This window comes from Pangasianodon hypophthalmus, chromosome 2 (genome assembly GCF_027358585.1).
Source record: "Pangasianodon hypophthalmus isolate fPanHyp1 chromosome 2, fPanHyp1.pri, whole genome shotgun sequence".
NCBI classification, from domain to species: Eukaryota; Metazoa; Chordata; class Actinopteri; order Siluriformes; family Pangasiidae; genus Pangasianodon; species Pangasianodon hypophthalmus.
Genome location: NC_069711.1, coordinates 1,251,995 through 1,274,045, shown reverse-complemented (window position 1 = coordinate 1,274,045; position 22,051 = coordinate 1,251,995). Strand labels below are relative to the sequence as shown.

The window sequence follows — 22,051 nt, the reverse complement described above, 5'->3', positions numbered from 1 at the left end:
ACCACAGATTTTTTTTTTTTTCACAGATCTTAGGGCCGCTTCACTCGCGTCAGTTTATTTGATTATTTATGACCCTGAAAATAGCAACTGGACAAAAACATGAATAAAATGAGCTTACTTTAAAAAAAAAAAAAATGCCCAAGTGTACAAGAAGGGCCTTTAGACACATTTCATTATTTAAATATGTTTCCTGAATGTTCTGAGGGCCGGCTCGTGTTCTTCCCTGCACTAGCTGTACGTGTTGTCCCGTACCGGTCAGTGCACTGGGCTGTTAAATTACATCAGCGCTAATGTGTGCCCTTATCTCATTACAGCGCTTTAGTGTTATCAGGGTTTTCGAATGTTCCTCCACTCAGTGTGAGAGATGTAAGAGCCTGGGCGTGTCTCCAGTCTCCATCCACTACTTCAGCCACGGCGCGCTCCATTGAGCTTTTTATCTTATACACCAGCTCTCAGCCTCTTAATGTACATCTACAGACACATTACTGTATATACAGTATAATAATGCACCAGGTTTCTCCGTGGAGCTGCGTCACATTCCAGCATCCTGTGTGAAATGTTAAAGTAAACGCCATGAGACATTCTGCCGCATCGTATATGTTTCTTATAACCATGTGGATTAGTGGAAAAGGTTTAATACACTAGTTCTACTAGTTATAAAACTCCTGATCATATTATATAAACAAAAATAAAAAAATTAAAAACCTTCTCAAATCCTGAACTGAATCCGCTAAATCCTGACCTTGAGCATTTTATCAGTTTAGCTAACCTTAAACAAGATTTTAAATTAAAATCAGTACATCCTTAAAAATGAGAACAATTTAATAAGAATTCGTATTAAACACACGCTCCTGAAATTCTGCTCTCATGGTTGAACTTTATCAATGTGCTATTTTCCAGTTATCCGGAGTTCATCATCCTCATTGTATCATGATGGAAAAATCCGGATTTTGTTAACGTTGTTATAAAACAGACATCAAAATGAAAATTAACGAGTTATAAAAAGTTTGCACACTCCTGTTAAAATTACAGGTATTTATGATGTAAAAAAAAAAAAAAGCTAAATCCACCTTTAATCTGATATAATACCCAACAAAATTCAAGTGAAACTAAATAGAAATGTTTTAGGGGAAAAAAAGAAAAAGAAAAAACGTACAGTAACCTGGTTGCTTAAATGTGCACACCATTTTATAATGAGGCGTGTGATTGTGCTCAGAATGAACCAATCACATTCAATCTCATGTTCAAAAGTCATGATCATACACCTGTCATCAGAGAAGTGACTCTAATTAACTCTATATAAAGATCAGCTGTTTCTGTAGAATTTTCTACACATCCTTCTTATGGTCCACAAAGTGCTTATAAAACATGTATGGGATCTCATTGTGTATTCATGTGTACATTCATGTGTGAGTACTTGTGTATTCACACATCTGGGCTAGCGGTAAGGGTGGGTATTTGTAAGCTCTTTCTCACAATAATAAAAAATAAAAAAAAAAAACAAAGCCCACCTAAATCCTCTAAACCATGTGGCAAAATGTGTTATGGTCTGACGAGACCAAGGTAGAACATTTTGGCCATAAATCTGAAAGATATGTTTGGCGTAAAAACAGTGAAGCATGGTGGTGGCAGCATCATGCTATGGGGCTGCTTCTCTTCAGCCAGGACTGTTACTGTTATTAGTTTCATGTAAGAGAACGGTTTGGAGTGTGTTATTCTGCTTATACCGCAGCAGTTACAATGTAAAGAGGAAAATCGTCGGCTTTGCAACAAAAGGTGGTCAAACACTTTAATAAATCATAACCTGCACCTCATTGAGCTTGCTTTTTCACAGACTTACAACTAAATGAAATGTAACTGTAAACGGATAAAAAGTGTCATTAAAAAGTGACATGTCATTCGTTAATTAATAAAAATTTCAATGGTCAGCAAATTTGTGTGGGATGAGAAGAATAAAACACTTGGGGACATGCTGTAATAGGAAATGAATCAACCTGTGGGTGGTAATAGTAACTCTAATATTAACATAAAGTAGGTAATGTGTGTAAAAATGAATAGTCAGCTAAAATTTAATGAGTATGACCGAGTACTGATTAAAAAAAAGTTAAAAGTGTCAGTTCATTATCAGGATCCCGGCCCTCCTGGAGGTTCCGATGTTCCTTCTCAGCAATACGAGCACTTTAGGAATCGTTCTCTCTCATCGCTGCAACTCTCAAAGCTCAAATCTCATAGAGAGAGCAAATCAGTTTGATATTAAAGCCCGAGCTCTCGTTTGGTGGGAGATGAGGTGATAGATTGGACAGGTTCCATGTGACCGCAGCGGTCGTGAAATAAGACGTGCTTAATTTCCCTCGAGTTGACGGTCGACATCTCTCTCACTCTTTCTCTCGCTCTCTTAAACAAATAAAAACAGCAGACGGGATGTGATGAATAACTGTACGGAACGGAAAATAAAAGAAAATAAAACAGCATTTTCTAAAATTAAAATCCTTTCTGTTCATATTAATATATTTATATTCATATTGTGGTCTAGATTTAGTGTAAAATCATTTTCATTAAAGCTTCACAGGCTTGAGGTTTAGGTGATGAATAATTTTTTGTTTGTATAAAACGCCTCCAGTTAGCAATCGATCATTAGCAGAGAATATACTGTACATACTGTCTATTCAAAAATATATCAAATTTGTTACTGGCTAAAATCTAAATTTTCCCTTCAAAGCTAAGACTCAGTACTGATTCAGGAGGCGGAGCTACACAGCTTCAAACCAATCACATCCAAAATGCAAATTACTAGACAGCTAGAGAAGAAAGTCTGGGGCTGATTTCTTTCAAGCCCAGACTGTAGATTCATGCAGCCTTTCAGTGACAGGTGTTTCAGTCACCGCTCTTAAATTTAATCTCCATCTGGGCTGAGATTTTTCATGACACGTCATCGGCAGTGATTGAGAAGGTGCACGTGGGTGAAACAAACGTGAAGGAGGTGGATTATTTTTTTTTAAAATAGATCGATTTAGCACACATTATCCACTCAAAGTATAAATTATGCAAAAGGACAGATGACAGAATTAATTAATTTTAGTGTTTTTTTTTTTTTTTTTTGGTTTGAAGGAAAGTGTTCCAACCTTTCTGGCAGTAGAGCATCATGGGATTAGAAACGTTACAAGTAACAAAAACAAAAACTGAAAACAAACAAACGTTCTGATTAGTGTAATCAAAAATGTTCCAGAGTGAAAACGTTATTTCAGTTAATAACACCATTTCTCCATTCCAGTGTGATTTTAAGAAAGAATTTCCTAAACCTAAACATTTAGGCCCAATAGGCCTAACTTCCTGTCCAGAGTGTATCACTGAATCACTTCTTGCCTGGCTACAGGAAGATATGATGTTAGATAGATATCCACTATAGAAAGTATTTTTCGGACAATTCTACAAGCACCAATCACACCACAAAGCTGAAGGATGCTCTGATGTAATAGCTGGCAATCACAGTGTTAATCTGCAGCGTCATATTCAAAGAAAACGAAGATCAATCCTCGACAAATGTTAGCGCTAACACGGCGGCTGACAGCCAGATGACTCGACCATGTATGAAGAACGTAATCAAGCTTTCTTTTATTTCTTTCTATCTGGTTTCCAGCTAAAGACTGTGGCGTGGAACACTGGCACAGGAACAACAAAATAGTGTTTTTGTTCAGAACAAATCTAAATGAAAAAGAACTCATTTCTAATCCTGGCTTGAAGCACTTTAAAAAATTAGAGCTCATGAATACAGCTGCTGATCTGCATTTAAGTGTGTGTAATAGTTTCATCACTCAGCAGTAATAGTTTCATTGCTGAGCTGCTGATATGTCGATATTAGATTTTAGCCCTCACATCTAATCAATTAAAAATCTGACAGCTCCTTGCTATTCTATTCTCACTTTGCTCCAAAACTGTCTCCTCTGGACAAGAACGTTTTTAGTGTAGACACAATGCCAAAAACTATTTTCACAGCTTCATGCTAAGAAGTCTATTTATGTCGCTGCACTTTATAACAATCAGGAAACAGCTTAGACTTTTAATGATTCAGGACAGAAACAAGAGGACATCAGCAGACAAACTAATCAAATGGTTAACACAGAACAGGTGAACACATTAGGGTAATCAACCAATGACCGGACAGGGGGGGCGGAGACAGGACTAGAACAGAAACAAAAATGCATGAAAGCAGCTGCACTAAATATAGCTGAACTGTTTTATCGGTAACTAATAAAAACAAACCGCTCTGGTGTGAAAAGTGAATCAGCTATCTGAACATTTTAAACAAAACTAATAAAATATCAGAGACGAGGAATGATTCAATATAAGAAAACAAACAAACAAAAAAAACACAAAAAAGCATCACACCTATACCACACCTCTTAATGATGTATCCATTCTGGCCCCGCCCCTTTTCTCTTCTTACACTTGCACTGCTCACCAATAGTCACAACAATATGTATGTTTATTTTATTTTTATGCTTACATTACAGTCAAAGAGACGGCCATGTGTGTGTGTGTGTGTGTGTGTGTTTGTGTGTGTGTGTGTGTGTGTGTGTGTTTGTGTGTGTGTGTGTGTGTGTGCTGGCTGAATCCCAGTAGCAGTGTGTGTTTACAGCAAGCTCTTGAGTGTAAAGTGTGCTAATAGAAGTGTAGGGATGAATAATGGCTCTTGTGTTCACTAGTGTGAGCCAGAACATGAGTATAGCTACTAATATACACACACACACACACACACACACACACACGCGCACACACACACACACACACACACACACACACAGCTGATATAATGACAGAACTCCTTTTCATCTCTATATGTTTGTCCTTTTTCAAATTTTTTATACAGTAATACTGTGAGTCAAAAGACTACCTTCTGGTTTCTGATTTGTGTGTGTGTGTGTGTGTTTGTGTGTGTGTGTGTGTGTGTGTGTGTGTGTGTGTGTTCAATGCAGAATCACCACAACTGCTGCTTGCATGATGGACCTGAGGAGATACCCGCTGGACGAGCAGAACTGCACCCTGGAGATAGAGAGCTGTGAGTGTCCACACACACACACACACACACACACACACACACACACACACACACACACACGCATATACATTTACTCCTGATTTACTAAGATTCCAAATAAACGATTAACTTGTATGTGCAGTTAGTAGAGTCAGTGGACGTGTTGAGAAATGATTCATTGACTCACAACTGGCTCTAAACAATTCACGGATGTTTTGAAACCAGATAAACACGTAGAGTATTATCTATGAATAATCACTTATGGATATGATAATGTAGGATTTTGGCTTCTGTGGTTCAGTTTTGCCGTTTGCAGGTGCACAACTCATCAGGAGCAACTGAACAACAGTAATGACTCTGATACTGATACCTGAGTGACTCATTCAGAAAGAATGAATCATTTCCAAATGAATCATGTTTACATGTAAATGAAAACCTTTTCACAGGATCTTTTAATGCCGTTGCTTTCGGAGGTGAAAACATGACACGCATCATAAATATTTAAAACTTTACTGTAGTAAGAATAAGTCAGAATTTTAAGAAATATTTCTGATTATTTTGTTATTTTCTATTACTTTAAGACATAATTTAAGTAAATGCATGAGTACAGTCTATAACTTTGTCTTGAACTGGAGGAAACGGGCTTCCACAAATTTAATACATTCATTCGTATTTACACAATTTACTCTAAATCTCTGCTCCTTGAAGTGACTTTCATAAATGATAAATTATTGTATTTGCATTGACTCCGCCCACTTTTATACAGTATTATGCACCAAAATTGCATATTCATTTTTTTTTTAAAGGTACAAATCTTACGTTGATGCTGAGTAAACATTTTTCTTTCAACATTCATTCATTCATTCATTCATTCATCATCTGTAAGTGCTTTATCCTGGTCAGGGTGCTGATGGATCTGGAGTCGATCCCGGAAACGCTGAGCAAGAGGCGGGAATACACCCTGAATGTGATTCCAGTCGACCATTCACACACTCATTCACACACTCATTCACATGTAGAAGCATTTTAGAGTCGCCAATTCACTTCGCATGTTCTTGGAATGTGGGAGGAAACCAGAGAACCCTGAGGAACCCCACACAGACTGAGGAAGAACATGTGAAACTCCACACAGACAATAAGCTGAGCTCAGGATAGAACCAGGAACCCTGGAGCTGTGATGAAGCAACACTACCCAACGCATCACCACCCACTTTTCCACATCTTTAGCTCTACACACAGTGATGTATACGTGACTCATCTACACGTGTGATTTGTACAGATGGCTACACGACTGATGATATCCAGTTCTACTGGAAAGGAGGAGACAACGCCGTATCCGGTGTGTCCCAAATCGAGCTTCCTCAGTTCTCCATCGTGGACTACAAACTGGTGTCCCGGAACGTCGTCTTCTCCACAGGTGAAGCTTCACACACACTGACAGTAAAGACAAAAAGTGAAGCAGTGCAGTAAAAAGTAGTTCCAGTTACATAACACTTTCAGGAAGGTTTTATCTTATCCATACACCATCAGAGCATTTAAAGCTTGATTTTAAAACCAGTTTTCCTAATGTTTAAGTAGAGCAGCTTAAATCTAGCACCCTAAGGGTTCTTTGGTTCTGTGTACAACCCTGCCATCATGGGTTCCATCACTTATAGATAGTCAACAAGAGCCCTGAAGGATTTCAGAGAACTAGAACCTTCTGGAGTCGTTATTCCTTTATAGCTTCCTGTGAGTGGAAATGGTTCTAGCGTTCACTTTCAACCGTTCATAAACTTGCTAAGAGGTTTTGAAATTAGACCCTAAAAGGTTCCTCAGTTTCTCCCTCTGGAGAACCCATAGAGTTTCGGTGTATATCTCTACAACAGAGCGTTTCACTGTGAGACAGGCGTTCTGATACAAACCATTTTGGAATCCAGACCTTTTAATCGTTCAAGGAAACCTTGAGGAACCTTTCTTGTTTAGTTCCATCAGTTTAATTTAAGAACGGATCTGCTGCGTTAATGAGATGGTGTGATGAAGCGTTACTGTTACAGCTCCACAGCTGATTCTTTTCCTGTAACAGCACATCCCTGAGTGTTTCATTCCCCTTTTCCCAACAACTGCAGTTTTTCTTAATTAAAGAACAACATGACATACTTTTTATCTGTTTCTAGTTACATATAATGTCGTGGAACATCTGCAGAACATGTTACGTTATAGCAGCTATAAACAGTCGTTCCCTCACCAGCCTCAGCTTGTCACGTTACTGAGAAACCCCAATGAAGCGTAAACTCCTCTGTCCTGAAGATGTCGGAAAACTTACAGTTACAGCTTTACCTCTGACTGTTACAAAGCGCTGACACTGGAGACTCCTTCCATAACTGTTCAACAAACATCTCCATACGGAAACCATTACTATCAACGATTACTCACAATTTTAATTTGTTTATAAAGTAGAGTCGCTGTGAATGAGTTGTTACTATGGAAACGATAACGTATCAGAACAAGCGCATTCATATAAACCTTAATATAAACACCTTCTGACCAATCAGAGTCCAGGATTCAGCAGCACTGTGGGATAAATTCCTTTTTTTAAATGGGACACAGGACATTATTTTGAAACAGGACATTATAGAGATCAGACCTCACTGAGGAGGTAGGGAAAGTCAATGTTAAAGAGATCAGACCTCACTGAGGGGATGGGGAAAGATGACATAATAGAGATCAGACTTCACTGAGGAGGTAGGGAAAGTCAATGTTAAAGAGATCAGACCTCACTGAGGAGGTAGGGAAAGTCAATGTTAAAGAGATCAGACCTCACTGAGGAGGTAGGGAAAGTCAGTGTTAAAGAGATCAGACCTTGGTGAGAAGGTAGGGAAAGTCAGTGTTAAAGAGATCAGACCTCACTGAGGAGGTAGGGAAAGTCAATGTTAAAGAGATCAGACCTCACTGAGGAGGTAGGGAAAGTCAATGTTAAAGAGATCAGACCTTGGTGAGAAGGTAGGGAAAGTCAGTGTTAAAGAGATCAGACCTTGGTGAGAAGGTAGGGAAAGTCAGTGTTAAAGAGATCAGACCTTGGTGAGGAGGTAGGGAAAGTCAATGTTAAAGAGATCAGACCTTGGTGAGGAGGTAGGGAAAGTCAATGTTAAAGAGATCAGACCTTGGTGAGGAGGTAGGGAAAGTCAGTGTTAAAGAGATCAGACCTTGGTGAGGAGGTAGGGAAAGTCAGTGTTAAAGAGATCAGACCTTGGTGAGGAGGTAGGGAAAGTCAGTGTTAAAGAGATCAGACCTTGGTGAGGAGGTAGGGAAAGTCAGTGTTAAAGAGATCAGACCTTGGTGAGGAGGTAGGGAAAGACAATGTTAAAGAGATCAGACCTCACTGAGGGGACGGGGAAAGATGACATTATAAAGATCAGACCTCGTAGAGGATGAGGAGAAAGACAACGAGATCAGACCTTGGTGAGGAGCAGAGGAAAGATGATATTATAGAGATCAGACCTCACAGAGGGGACGGGGAAAGATGACGTTATAAAGATCAGACCTCGCTGAGGTGGCGAGAAAAGATGATGTTACAGAGATCAGACCTCTGAGGAGGAAGGGAAAGAAGATGTAATAGAGATCAGAGCTGGCTGAGGGGGTGGGGAGAGATGATGTGATGGGAAAGATGGCCTCATTATAGAGAAAGCAATAAAAATGAAGAATGTGCTTCAGGATGTTATTTAATTTATAAATTATAGCGTGAAGGAATTTTCACATCGAACATATCACACCCTCTTTTCTTCACTTCTTTTCTTTCTTTCTTTCCATATTGTTCTTTCTGTCCCTTCCTTCATGCTTCTTTATTTCTTTCTTTCCCTTCCTGCCATCCTTCATGGTTTCCTTCTTTTACTTCTTTCCTTCTTTTCTTCTTTCCCTTCTTTCTTTCTTTTTTTCTTTCTTTCTTTCTTTCTTCATTTGAACAGTGTGTGTTGTGTGTACATGAGCTGTTTCGTGTGTGTATCGTGTGTGTTTTTCTTTCCTCAGTGTTCGCTGTTTAACTCGATTCTGTTCAGGTGTTAAAATCTTATTTTCGCTCTCGAATCTCACATCGTCCTCGACACCTCGTCTTTTTTTTTTTTTTTTTTTTTTTTTTGCAGTCAGTATTGTCATTATTAAACACCTTTAAGTAGAAGTTGACTTTTTTCCCTCTCTTCCGTCTCATTGTGGTGGCGAGAACGCTCAAGGCTGAGCTACTACAACCAATCACGAGGAAAAAAAAAACTATTTATTCCACCACACCACGGCTGCCTGTTGCCGTAGCAACGGAGGCAAATCTGCACCACCATTGCCATAGAAACTGAAACAAAACATAAAGTATGGCTCCACAGCCTGTGGAAATAAATAGCCTGTCTCTCTCTACCCCATCTGTCTCTCTCTCTCTCTCTCTCTCTCTCTCTCTCTCTCAGGAGCTTATCCACGCCTGTCACTCAGCTTCAAGCTGAAGAGGAACATCGGATATTTCATCCTGCAGACCTACATGCCCTCCATCCTGATCACCATCCTGTCCTGGGTCTCCTTCTGGATTAACTACGACGCTTCAGCAGCGAGAGTGGCTTTAGGTACGCACACTAAACACACCAGCAGGGTTACTGTTACCACCCTCACGTTGATTATTTTCCTATAACAGCACATCCCAAGTGGTTTATTCCTCTAATACCACAGCAATTTACCAACGATTACGAATTTCTTGTCGCTAAAGAACAACATTTATCCGTTTATTGTTACATTTGATGATCTGGAGCGTCCGTGAAGCAAGTTATTTCCTGTTTTTCACTGAGACTGCTCCAGCCAATCAGATTGCCAAACAGATAAGATAAGTTTTATGTTTATTTCGGGTAATCCGGTACTCATCACCGCTGAAACATGAAACACGGAAGCAGCGCTGTTCTCTGTGAGAGGAGGGGGGATTTCCTTACATAATATCTATTAGTTCACATTTTAATCAGAACCACATTCAGCATATGTAATATGCCATGAATTTACTGCTTACGTATTTCTTTTAACCCAAACATTGATATAATTAAAATAACAAACCCACTGCAGCAAGAAAAGTCTGAGAAATCTACATGAAAACTGAGGACCTGGCAACCCTGTACATCCCGCTAGTCAAATACAATACATACAGTACAGTATGTGCATACATTCAATTCATTACTTTTATACTTGCACTTGCTTTAGTGACCTCATTCACACAAAGTAGTCATTTTAGAACATGTACGTGTAGAATTACTGACTAGCACAAAATATTGGCACCCCTCTATATCATCCGTCAATAGAAAGCGACCACCATAGAATTGCTATTGAATTGCTTATGGACTGGTTCTTGATCCAGAGGTGTTTAAAACCCCAACAACAACAACAACAACAACAACACTGATGTACGTTCATCGTTAATAATAACACACAACCATGTTAATAACCAAATACCCAAGTGATATCTGCTCACTGTTCATCCCATGGTGGCTGATGTACAGAGAGAGAAGGAGAGAAAGTGAGAGAGGGTTAAAAATCATGTGCAGGATGATGGTCTACTTTTTGCAAGACTATCCTCATTAACGACATTAAGCAGTGAAATGAGAGCACTTTGCATTGGGATGGAAAAGTCTCTATGGCCTCTCTCTCTCTCACACACACACACACACACACACACACATCTCACTTCACCTGCTATTATCATTATGAGTTCCCAGCTCTCTCGGTCTCTGCCTCTCTCTCCTGCCAGGTAACCCAGTAAAAACACAAAGATCGATGCAGCTGGAAAACAATTACATTTAACCTCCATTTCAGTCCTTCGGCACGCTGCAGAGGAGCAATGAATCTCGCCTTTAAACGACTCCGAGAGAGCCGAGAGTGAGGTGAAGGCCATCCATCCATCCTCCACATCCGCATCCGGCACTAGTGTGGCCACTGTCAGGCTTTCCGACTAAATTACTCACACACACATACACACACTTTAGGAATCCGGTCATCTCCGAATGGAAATGTGAGAGGCTCAGATAATGCAGATGGCGTTACCCTGCTCTCGCTTCCTCCTTAAGCTCTTTCTGCATCTCGATGGCTTGATTGATTGAGTCAGACACTCTTGTTTTCGAGTTTCTCAATTTATGTGGAGAATTAAGCCGTCTTTTCAAGATAGAGTCACACACCGACTCTACAGATGTGGAAACTTCGGGTCCACTTGATGCTGTAGAGGCGACTGGACAAAATGCGACCGGAAGTAAAAATCTTTTAGTCAAAAATACATCCAGGGAGTGAGACAAACACTTTACTTAATAATAACTCGAATTTTTAAAAAAATTTAGATGTTATTGCTAGTGCAGTGATGTTTGCTAGTTAGCATTACAGTTTCGGTTCTTCACGACTAGCTAGCTGACGAACTACATATATGTACACATAAGTTGTATACATAGCATAGACTATATTTGTTGAAAATATATACAGGAAGTGACTCTTTCTTTGACAGATTTGATTAAATATGGGCATGCTGCGGAGAAAAAAACACCATCCTAATTCGTGAAAGGTTCTGGGTATAAATACTGGACGATTTTTGTTTAGAACTACCACCAATGCACTGCACATAACACAAGTTACAGTATCTCATTCTGAACAAAATATAAAAACACGGCAGAAGACAGAAAGCGCAAAGGGGTGCCAATACTTTGTGCAGAACAACAAATGGACTAGAGTCAGTAACTTTAGACAGTATAACAGCACTCAGCAGAATGTTTTATTCCTCTTATTCCACCAGAGCAATTTGCCAACAATTGCAATTTTTTTATGTGTTAAAGAATGACACGTCATACTTTTTATCCATTTATAGTTACATTTAATGTTATGGAACATCTGTGAAACAAATTCTCACTTACGTTATAGCAGCTATAAACAGCTGTCTCTTTCTCTCTCTTGAAGTTAATAAGACCAAAAAAATAAACGCAGCTTGTCATTTTGCAGAGAAACCAAAAGGAGCGTAAACTCTTCTGTCCTGAACGTGTGGGAAAACTTACAGCTTTACCTCTGACTGTTCCAAAGCGCTGACACTGGAGACTCCTTCCATAAATGTCAAATGAACATCTGCTTATGTGGAGCGTCTGCTGTACAAGTCCCCGTGAATGAGCTGTTACTATAGAAACGATAACGTAGTAGAACAAGCGCATTAATATAAACTAAGCTGCACTACTGTAGAAAATTCATCAACACCTTCTGACCAATCAGAATCCAGAATTCAACAGCGCTGTGGTATATCAGGTGCCCTTAATTCATGTTTAGGTGTCTCTATAAATAAAGTCAGGATGCGATGAATCATAGTCTTTGTTAAATGATTGTTTAACATTGAAAAGCAGCTCCCGCTTTCATCACCGAGGAAACACCGCGTGAATAATTCAAGCTGGAACAGAAAGTCCTCGCTAACAAAGCCTCTGCGTTCTCTGAGAATTCATTACGGTGCAGCACGGGGCCGTCACGCTCGCATTTCTGCAGTGTGATTCCAGGAATCATGCTAAATGTGTCTTTAAATGTTAATGTAGCTGGTGAAATTAGGACAGGCCCACTTTATAGTGTCTCATTAAGGAGATAAGGGTTTTCCTGAGGGAGCTGGAATATACTAGACATGCGGTTAGTAATTAGGTTGAACCACTTTCACGTTCAGTCAGGAGTTAAAAGGAAACGTCCGTTTGGAAAAAAATTAAATATGATGTGTTTAGTGATTGTGGTGCTAATTTGTTGGTTGGTGATGTGCTTTCCTGTGTTATTCCTGTGACACGTTAGCGGATGTCTGCTGTGCTGATGTCATAGGGTGACATTATTATTGATAGCGCACTTGGAATGGCAAGAAATTAAAAGTATATACAAACTCAAACATTCAGGTTTTGCTGTTAGCTCCTAAAAACAGATCACAAGCTTCTTTTCTCACTCATTTTCATTTTCCAGTGATTACATGAATGAGAAATCTAGAGTAGAAGTAGTGGAGATGTTGCTGCAAACTCTGGACTCAAAGTCCCAGAATGCAATGCAATGCAATGGCGTTATTATTAGCATGTTGAAAGTTGAAGCTTTGGAAGCTGATCTTTTAGAGTAGAGTGTACAGATGAAGAAGAGTTGTTTACTATAAAGTACAATTCACTGAAAAATATTTTTTTGCTAATATCTGTTTCGATTATATATGGACCAAAAATACATATTTCTGTTCAAATAACGCACTAAGTAGGTGCTACTACTAAAGCCACACCCACTAGTGACTAGCATGTAGGGATGATGGTGATGTGAGGCTAAAAAAATGAAAGAATTAACATCCGTTAGATCTTTTGGACTCTCCAGTTTCCTAACGCTGCTCATGTTTCAGGTTAGGAAGGAGGCCCAAACCCCAAAACAGGCCATTGACTTTAACTGTGGAGTTTTATCTGTTTTCCCACAATGCACTGCTGCATTAAATTAACTCAAAGGAATGATTCCTAGGCTTTCTTTTAATCAGATTTGGGACAGAACAGAAATGCAAGTCTGTATCGCAGTTATTGTGCCTGTGAGAAGCTCATCACCACGCTGCAGCTCGTTTACTTCATTAAGAGCCTGACGCTGTTAGGTATAATATAATATAATATAATATAATATAATATAATATAATGTAATATAATGTAATATGTACTGTTAAGCATCCGGAGCCAGAGACAGGGCAATAACCGGCTTATAAATAGAAATGGAAAGATTCAGTAACATGTTACTTAAGAGTAGTGTTCATAGGGCTACATGACTACATAAGCACTCCATGGTATTATTCCAGCTGTCATAAAGACTACATTTATCAGTACTGATGTCATGTACTAGAGTAAGGGTTAGGTTTAGGGTTAAAATCTGAAAGTACTGTCTCCATTTTGGTATTTATTGTTTCATTTTATTTCTGTATCTATTTAAAATTCTTATAAATTTCTTATATATAAATTCTTATATATATGTGTGTATATATTTCATTCGATCATTCCACGAATTTTCACTCAAAAACACACCTAAAGAGCCTGTTTCCTTTTTCTCCCCCAATAAAACAAGAGACGATCCAATCGACATATGAATTAGGAATGATTGACAGTTGCGTAGGTGTTTTAAACTCTCCGATATGAACTGATATCCTGGAAGCCCCGCCCCCTATCCCATCGCCTGTTGGAATAAGTATTTATAAACGCTTATGTCAGTTTGGGTGGGTTAAATAAAGTGGAATCAGGTATGTTTGTGTTACATTTCTTTTCAAATATTAATAATTTAAATAACTTGATAAATGGTAAAGACTTAAGCATCCTAAATGTTTTATAGATTTTGCCTTAGATATTTATTTAATATATTCTCCAATAGTGTGTTAGTAGACAAGATAAATTTTTATATTTTCAAACACAAATTTCCAAAAAAAAATTTTGGTTTTCATTTTTGTATGTTGTTAAAGAAGAATAAAACAGCACTTTTCAGATAAATACATGGATGCTGTCTTTTGCACAGTACAGTAATTTGATTTAAAAAAAAAAAAAAAAAAAAAAAAGATTAAACATATTTCATTAAATATATCTCAAGCTTATCTTAATCTCACTGGTTGTGTTTAGCCTCTAAACACATTTATCCGACAGCACTGTAGAGTTCTGGATTCTGATTGGTCAGAAGATGTTGATGAGTTTTCTAAAACAGCAGCTCTGCCAGTAGCGCAGGTTTATATTAATGCACTCGTTCTAATATGGTATCATTTCTATAGTAAGAGCTCATTCACAGGGACATAAACAGATTTCATGGAAGGAGTCTCCAGCGTCAGCACTTTTTAACACCCAGAGGTAAAGCTCATTAACTTCAAGGGAAAGAAATATACTGTTTATAGCTGCTATAACATGAGTAAAACTACATTAAACATAACTATAAATTGATAAATGTATGATGTATCATTCGTTAATAAATAGAAAATTCTAATCATTGGCAACTTGTTATGGAATAGGAGGAATAAAGTATTTTGTCATGGTGTTGAGAAATCTGGGACAAAGCATTGAAAATAAATATTATTGTGTAGATATACATCGTTACGAAAAGATTTAGTCATTTTGATCACCAGCACAGCTGAGGTTTGTTTTTATCAGAGAGAAGCGCTTTAAAACTGCACTAGCCTCCACTTCAGTTATTCCTGGTCCACACAGAAATGCGATTTAAAGCGTGTAAAATGGTAAACAGGCGAGAGGTTGTTTAATGCACACACTGCCGTGACGAGTGGCTGATTCACCGCCGTGTTTGACAGCATGATTGTGTAATTGCGTTGAGTAAGCAGAGCTCGTTTTTTGGCGTTTGCTCTCTGTGACAGAGCTCAATCTGTAGCAGCCATCCGCAGTGTCCAGATTCATGGTGGGCGGCAGAGCCGAGCTGTCAAACGAGAAATATTTCATCGCAGCTCTTTTGGCTGAGTCTCTGAATAATCTCAGTATCGCCGTGTACTTTTCTGTCTATACAGCCTCCTATGTACTTTTAGTCCAATTTCTGCGTGAAGCTTTTCATCACTTTTTTTTTCCATTGCAGTCTTGACGATGCCTTATTCCATCCTACTCCGTGCTCCTTATTCCCAATCGGAACGCTTAAAGTGCATTATGATTGATACGATAGCTTTCAATCTCTAATCGACTGCAGTGCATTGTGGGATTTCATATTTCTGTATACACACTACAGCAAGGGTTCTCAAACTTTTCCACCACTGTTTCCAATTACTCCCTCCCTGCATGTATTTGTATTCTTATTGCACTTTATTATGTCCTGTTAGCACTGTGTACATCATGCACATATGTTGCACCATGGGTCCGGGATCTCACTGTGTACAGTACGTTGTATATGTTTCAGATGACATGACTTACTGGTAATTATTTGCTTCTTAAGATCTAGAACCTGTCAGGTGATTAACATTTAGCTAATCTGTCATGATACTTGGTGTACTCTTTGAAAAAGAAAGGGTTCTTCAAGGGTTCTTTAAGGATTCAATGGATAATAAGGGGTTTTCTTGGAATCTTTTCTGATGGAAAAACACACAAACCCTTAAAGAACCCTTGAAGAACCATTTCTTCTAGAAGTATATGTGTTAATTGGGTATGTACGTGGCACAAACTCCAAATTCTTAATATCTAGAACTTATCAGGTATTTAGCATTCAGCTCTTGGTACTTGGTAGAGAGAAAAATGTTATTTAAGAGATTCTCCAAATGAAACGTTGTCCTATATATAAATAAGCAGCTCCACCCCTTTACCACATCATGAGTGTTTGGAGAACAAATGGCTTTATGTTAAAACTCGATTCTTCCCCAGGTATCACGACTGTCCTCACCATGACCACCATCAACACCCACCTTCGAGAAACGCTGCCCAAGATCCCGTACGTCAAAGCCATAGACATGTACCTGATGGGCTGCTTCGTCTTCGTCTTCTTAGCCCTACTCGAATACGCCTTCGTCAATTATATCTTCTTCGGACGAGGCCCTCAGATGCAGAAGAAAATGGCAGAGAAGGCCGAGAAAGCCAACAACGACCGCACCAAATACGACGGAAACAAGGTGATGCTTCATGCCATTTCATACACACGCTGGCATCTTCACTTTACTGCCCAGATCCCGTAAACCCGCTTTACATATAGTGCAGCTGTAATTTAAGAAAGGCTAATCTTTCTTGATGAGAAGACGATGAACTTGAGGCAAGAAGAGATTAGCCACAGACAGATGGATAGAGTTACACCAGATGCCAGTGAGAGAGCGAGACCGAAGCTCTTAGCATTGAAATCAAACTGACTGATTGAGTTAGTGTACGTTTAGTATGCACTCATGGCAGGCCAGATGGATAGATTCTGAAGAAATTAGCTGATGAAATCACTACATCTCCTTGATGCGTATTAGGTCGATTTTTCCGCACCTCTATTCCCTGAAAACTATGAAATGTTCTTTTACTTTTGTTGTGACAACTTTACATGAGAGCACCGCACACATTGCCACTTAGGGAGCATCTCTTCACAGCGTGCTGAGACTTTTCAGCTGAATGGAGTCCATTTGAAAATGCTTTCTATCCACGTTTGAGGCGTCTGGCTCGGTCCAATGAGGCCTCTAGTTTTATCATATATCGATTTTATCCTGCGGGTGTGAAAGGTAAAGGTGGTCTTCTTTTTTTTGTGTTTTTTTGGCCAGTCTGTTCAGGAGGGAGGGAATTGCAAGGCGTCGGGAGTTAAACAGTCCAATCAGGTACAAGGTCACCGTCACTCACGAGGGGTGAGTGTGTGTGTGTGTGTGTCGTTGTTGTTGTTGTTGTAGCCTCTTGCTTCGTTTCCTCCTTGCTTTCTCACTCATGCGTTGTGTGGATTTACAGTACGCAACACTCCATCTCTCTTTCCTTCTCGCTGCTTCCTCTTCCTCTATTCCTTCATATTTAGATCAGATTCAGATCAGCAGTAATGAGTTCCCATGATCCTGGTCCACATCATTACTGGGATGTCTGATCTGTAATAATATATCTTTCCAAAAGAGATTCGAGGGTGAAAAATAACTAAACAACAGATTTCATACACAGCACGTCCTTTTGGGAAATAACAACATTGATTTTGTTCAGTAAAATACAGATTAGTCTTTGTTTTTTTTTTTAAAATAAGCATTTTGTTATGTGGTATTCTGTTCAATCAATAGACTCAGCTTATGTAACGCACCTTTAATACACAGCAATCAAAATATTACAGTATATTATATAATAGCACATACAAAATAAACACAGAACTACTACACTGTAAAAAGATTTACTGAAATAACAGTAGGCGTTACTGTAAAGTTTATTTGATGTTCTAAGTAAACATTATTTTACTAGCAACTCTTGTCAAAAAGTTACTGGAACATTTACACTATACTTTAGTTTACAATTAAAATGTTCTCAAAACCTATATATTTAATTTTATTTATGTTGATGTTGATTTCCAGCTTGTCCAAAATGTTTGTTAAATGTTACATTTACATTTAGTCATCTCAGTAATTCATAATGACCATTTCACCATTTTAATATTTAAAACTTTCCTGTTTAAAAAACATTAAAAATGCTTTTAAAAGATAATTAGAAAAAATACTATTAAAACTGTATTTTTTGAATACTGTTAAAAATGCCTTACCTTTAAAAATCTTACTGGTAAAATAAAATTACTGTTAAGAAATTACTGTTAAAAAATGTATTGAACTGGTAAAAATCTTATTGTTATAAATTTACTGTTGAAAAAAATTACTTTGTTAAAACCTACTGTTAAAAATTTACTGTTAAAAATACTGATACAAAATTTACTATTAAAAACTTTACTGTTAAACACTTGCTGTCAAAAAATTTACTGTTAAAGATATTACAAATTTAAAAAGTAAAATGCTAAAAAGGCTTTTTTAAGTTTAAAAAATGTACTATAATTACTATAAATTCATTAAAGCTCACTCTTAAAAATGGTCTATTTACACGCAGATAATCTCTAGATATTTTTTATGATGAAGGACAGGTGAGATTTAGAAACACTTTACAGTAAACGCCATTTTGTCCGAGGTGAATAGATTTCTGATTTAAGCGCACTTCACCTTTTCACCCATTGAAGAAGCATTATTTCCATTCCAGCTTATCTGTACGAATCCGTCTGAAAAGCTCATCCACTTCACGGGACCGAATAATTCATGTTCTAAAACTGCATCTTAATTCACTTTATAACTCATAATGTGCTGATGTGGTGATATTTGGATTTGAACATTCAGCATTCTTATTTATAAAGACTTGTGTAATGTGTTTTGTTTGCACAAAAAAAAAAAAAATCTCTATTATAGATTCACAGCTTCATCGTAGATCATTGAGACGGAGCGCCAGAGCCGTGCTGATTCTGCTCTTTCCCTGCAGGTGGACTCTCAGGGGAACATCCTGCTGACCACGCTGGAGATCCATAACGAAGTGGCCGGGAACGAGATCACCACCAGCGTCAGCGATGCCAGAAACTCCACCTCTGTGATGTTGGATAACTCAGGGATCCAGTACAGGAAGGCGAGCGGCCCGCGGCGGCACAGCCTGGAGCGAAACACGCAGCCTAAAAAGGCTCGACTGCGCAGACGCTCTTCGCAGCTGAAAATCAAAATCCCAGATCTTACAGACGTCAACGCCATCGATCGATGGTCACGGATAATATTCCCCACCGTGTTTTCCCTTTTCAATCTCATCTACTGGCTTTACTACGTGAATTAAGCCACACATACGAGCGTCCTTTTCCTTTTCCTTTTCCTTTTCCTTCTCTTTACACTTTTCCATTTTACAGCTGAAGGATGACTTTTTTTCTTTTTTTTTCCAGGACGGGATTTTTCGAGGATTTTTTTGTACATGCAGACTTTTGCGTTTTGCGTACTAACAGACTATGTGCAAACCTATAGACAGCTTCATATAAAAAAAAAAGTCAAATCTAATTTACATGAACACATAATAAATTTTATAGTGAAATTCTGAAGCCATGAGACTTCCGCATGATGCGATCAGACCCTTTTTAATCAACTCATATCAACCTGCATCGACAAAAAAAAAAAAGCGAGAGGAGCAAACACGAAAAACAAGGATTAAATTTGGAAAACAGTTTGCAAAATATGAAAAGCAAATTCTGACCAATAAAATGGGCTCTGTATTAAACCAAATGGTGGAAATGCAATATTGTGTATTTAGGGGGATTTCCACGTGGGCTGTTTTTCCATCAGCAGTTGCGTTGACTTTTGATTAATATATGATCATGTATGAATGGATATGAATGGTTGTTTGTATATAGCCATGTTATGTTATGTTATGTTACGTTAATGCTTTTGGGACATGATTTTTCACACACTTGGTGTAAATTCTTCAGTATATTTCACTTTCTTAATCATTCGAGTGCATAAATAAATAATTGGGGAATGTTTAAATCAGGGCCAATATATGCATTATCAGTATGACTTGTTCTATATCAAACATCATTTCTTCTTTTTAGTACATAACTAACATTTAGCATGTGTATTTTTAAGTATGACACCTTTTTAAATCAATGTTTAAGTCTAATAATATGATCGTAGGCCTTATGTAAATCTCTGAGCTGTCTTGAGCTCCACTTTTTAATTCTTTCTCCATTTTTTTCCTTTAAGCTAAATTATAGACGAAAAGATTTTTTTTTTGTGGTTTGGACAGCACCATGTATAAAACCATCTTGATAAGATAAATTGTCTCAGGGTGTTCATCCAAGATGTTCATCACCCATAATGCATATTTCTAATATATCAGTATTCTATGTGCTGTGATTAATTTGTATTATATCCACATGTACGCTGAACAACAATGGCATGTTATTGTTTATATCTACAGAATTACGTCGATTGTATTCCATCTTGCTTTTGGACATCGCACTGAGTGACTAACCTCGCTTCAGGGACCAATGACCTTCGCCGTCTAATGAAAGAGTCATGTAATTTATTCAAAGCACTCCGTTTATCACGTCCGCATTAACAGGCTTAACGCTTTTGCACTTCTGCAGTTACGTTGTGTCAGTAGTTGACTCTTGTTCCTTTGATCCTTCCTTTTCTTTCTATTAGATGTTGTAAATCTGTGGCAAAATATCAAGTTACTTTCATTTTTATTTTATTTTTAACCTTGAGGTTCAACCCTTTTTTCTGTTTATCCGCAAATCACCACATCTCTATGAACAATATGTGTCTAAATCAGTAGATCTGTGCGGGGAAGGGAAGGGGATGATAAGGGCATTGGTTTAAAAAATAAAATTTACTCTTTCAAGTATGTTATTTTTATTATACAGTGTGTTGAGTTAAACATATGCCCACTCAGAAACATTTTCATTTTCATATATGTTCTCAAAGACACACCCACATTTCCGTATATAGTCTTAAAGATACATCAACTCAATGCCACTCTCATTTCCTTATATGGTTTCAAAGACACGCCCACATTCCCATCTATGGTTTTTAAATATACACACACTCAGAGTGACTTATTTTACCATATATGGAATCAATGGCTGGCCCACATTCCCATCTATGGTATTAAAGGTACGCCCAGTCTGCGTCCATATATGGAAATGAAGGTGGTTCGAAGACACACCCACCAGAAACACTCTCATTTTCAGATGTGGATTCAAAGACACGCACAAATCCCAGTCATAGACACTCCCACATTACAAGTCTTAAAACTATGACCACTCAAAGTTATTCCTGATCCATATATGAATTCAAAGACACACCCCCATTCTCAGCCTTAAAAATATGCCCAATCAGAGCTGCTCTCATCAGCACATATGGACTCAAAGACACGCCCACATTCCCAAAGATGGTCTTAAAGGTACACCCACTCAAAATGACTCAGAGCCACTCCCAGTCCATATATGGACTTACAGACACTCTGACATTCCCTTTCTTGAAGGTACACCCACTCAGAGACACTGATGTCCCTTTGTGAACTTAATGACGCACCGACATTCCCAGTCTCAAAGATATGGCCACTCAAAGCCACACCCATTCCATATATGGACTCAAAGACACAGTCCTAAAGACAGGCCTGATTATAGCCACTCTTGTTTCCATATATGGACTCAAAGACATGCTCACATTCTCACATATGCTCTTCAAGGCACCCTCTTAGAGCCATTGTAATTTCCATATATAATCTTAAAGACACGCCCACTCAAGACCACCCTTCTTTCCATATATGGACTTAAAGACACGCCGACATTCACAAAAATTGCCTTAAAGGTGCACACACTCACTCATTTCCATATATAGGCTCAAAGCCATGCCCACATTCCCAGTCTTAAACCCATCCAAATCCACTCTCATTTTTATAAACAGACTCAAAGACACACCCCCACTCAAGGCCAGTCCAATTCTATATATGGACTTAATGATACTCCCACATTACCATCTATAGTCTTAAAGGCACTTAAGCTCAAACTTGCTCCCATTCCACATTTGGGACCAAATCCATGACCATATTTCCATCT

The 22,051-nt window shown here is 38.3% G+C and overlaps 1 protein-coding gene across 5 annotated transcripts in view; it reads left to right on the top strand.

Annotated features, from left to right (window-relative positions):
- gabrb3 (gamma-aminobutyric acid type A receptor subunit beta3) overlaps positions 1-20,838 on the top strand; it is a 50,073-nt gene extending 29,235 nt beyond the window's left edge. For 3 of the 5 annotated variants that reach the window (XM_053230029.1, XM_026945586.3, XM_026945588.3), the window contains 6 exons: positions 4,974-5,056; positions 6,315-6,452; positions 9,460-9,612; positions 16,354-16,598; positions 17,220-17,300; positions 18,937-20,838. In XM_053230029.1, the coding sequence (XP_053086004.1) occupies positions 4,974-5,056; positions 6,315-6,452; positions 9,460-9,612; positions 16,354-16,598; positions 17,220-17,300; positions 18,937-19,275 (1,039 nt within the window). In that variant the 3' untranslated portion in view covers positions 19,276-20,838. The remainder of the gene's footprint in view (positions 1-4,973; positions 5,057-6,314; positions 6,453-9,459; positions 9,613-16,353; positions 16,599-17,219; positions 17,301-18,936) is intronic. The other 2 variants (XM_034297787.2, XM_026945587.3) reach the window with 2 other exon arrangements.
- Positions 20,839-22,051: the final 1,213 nt, after the last annotated feature.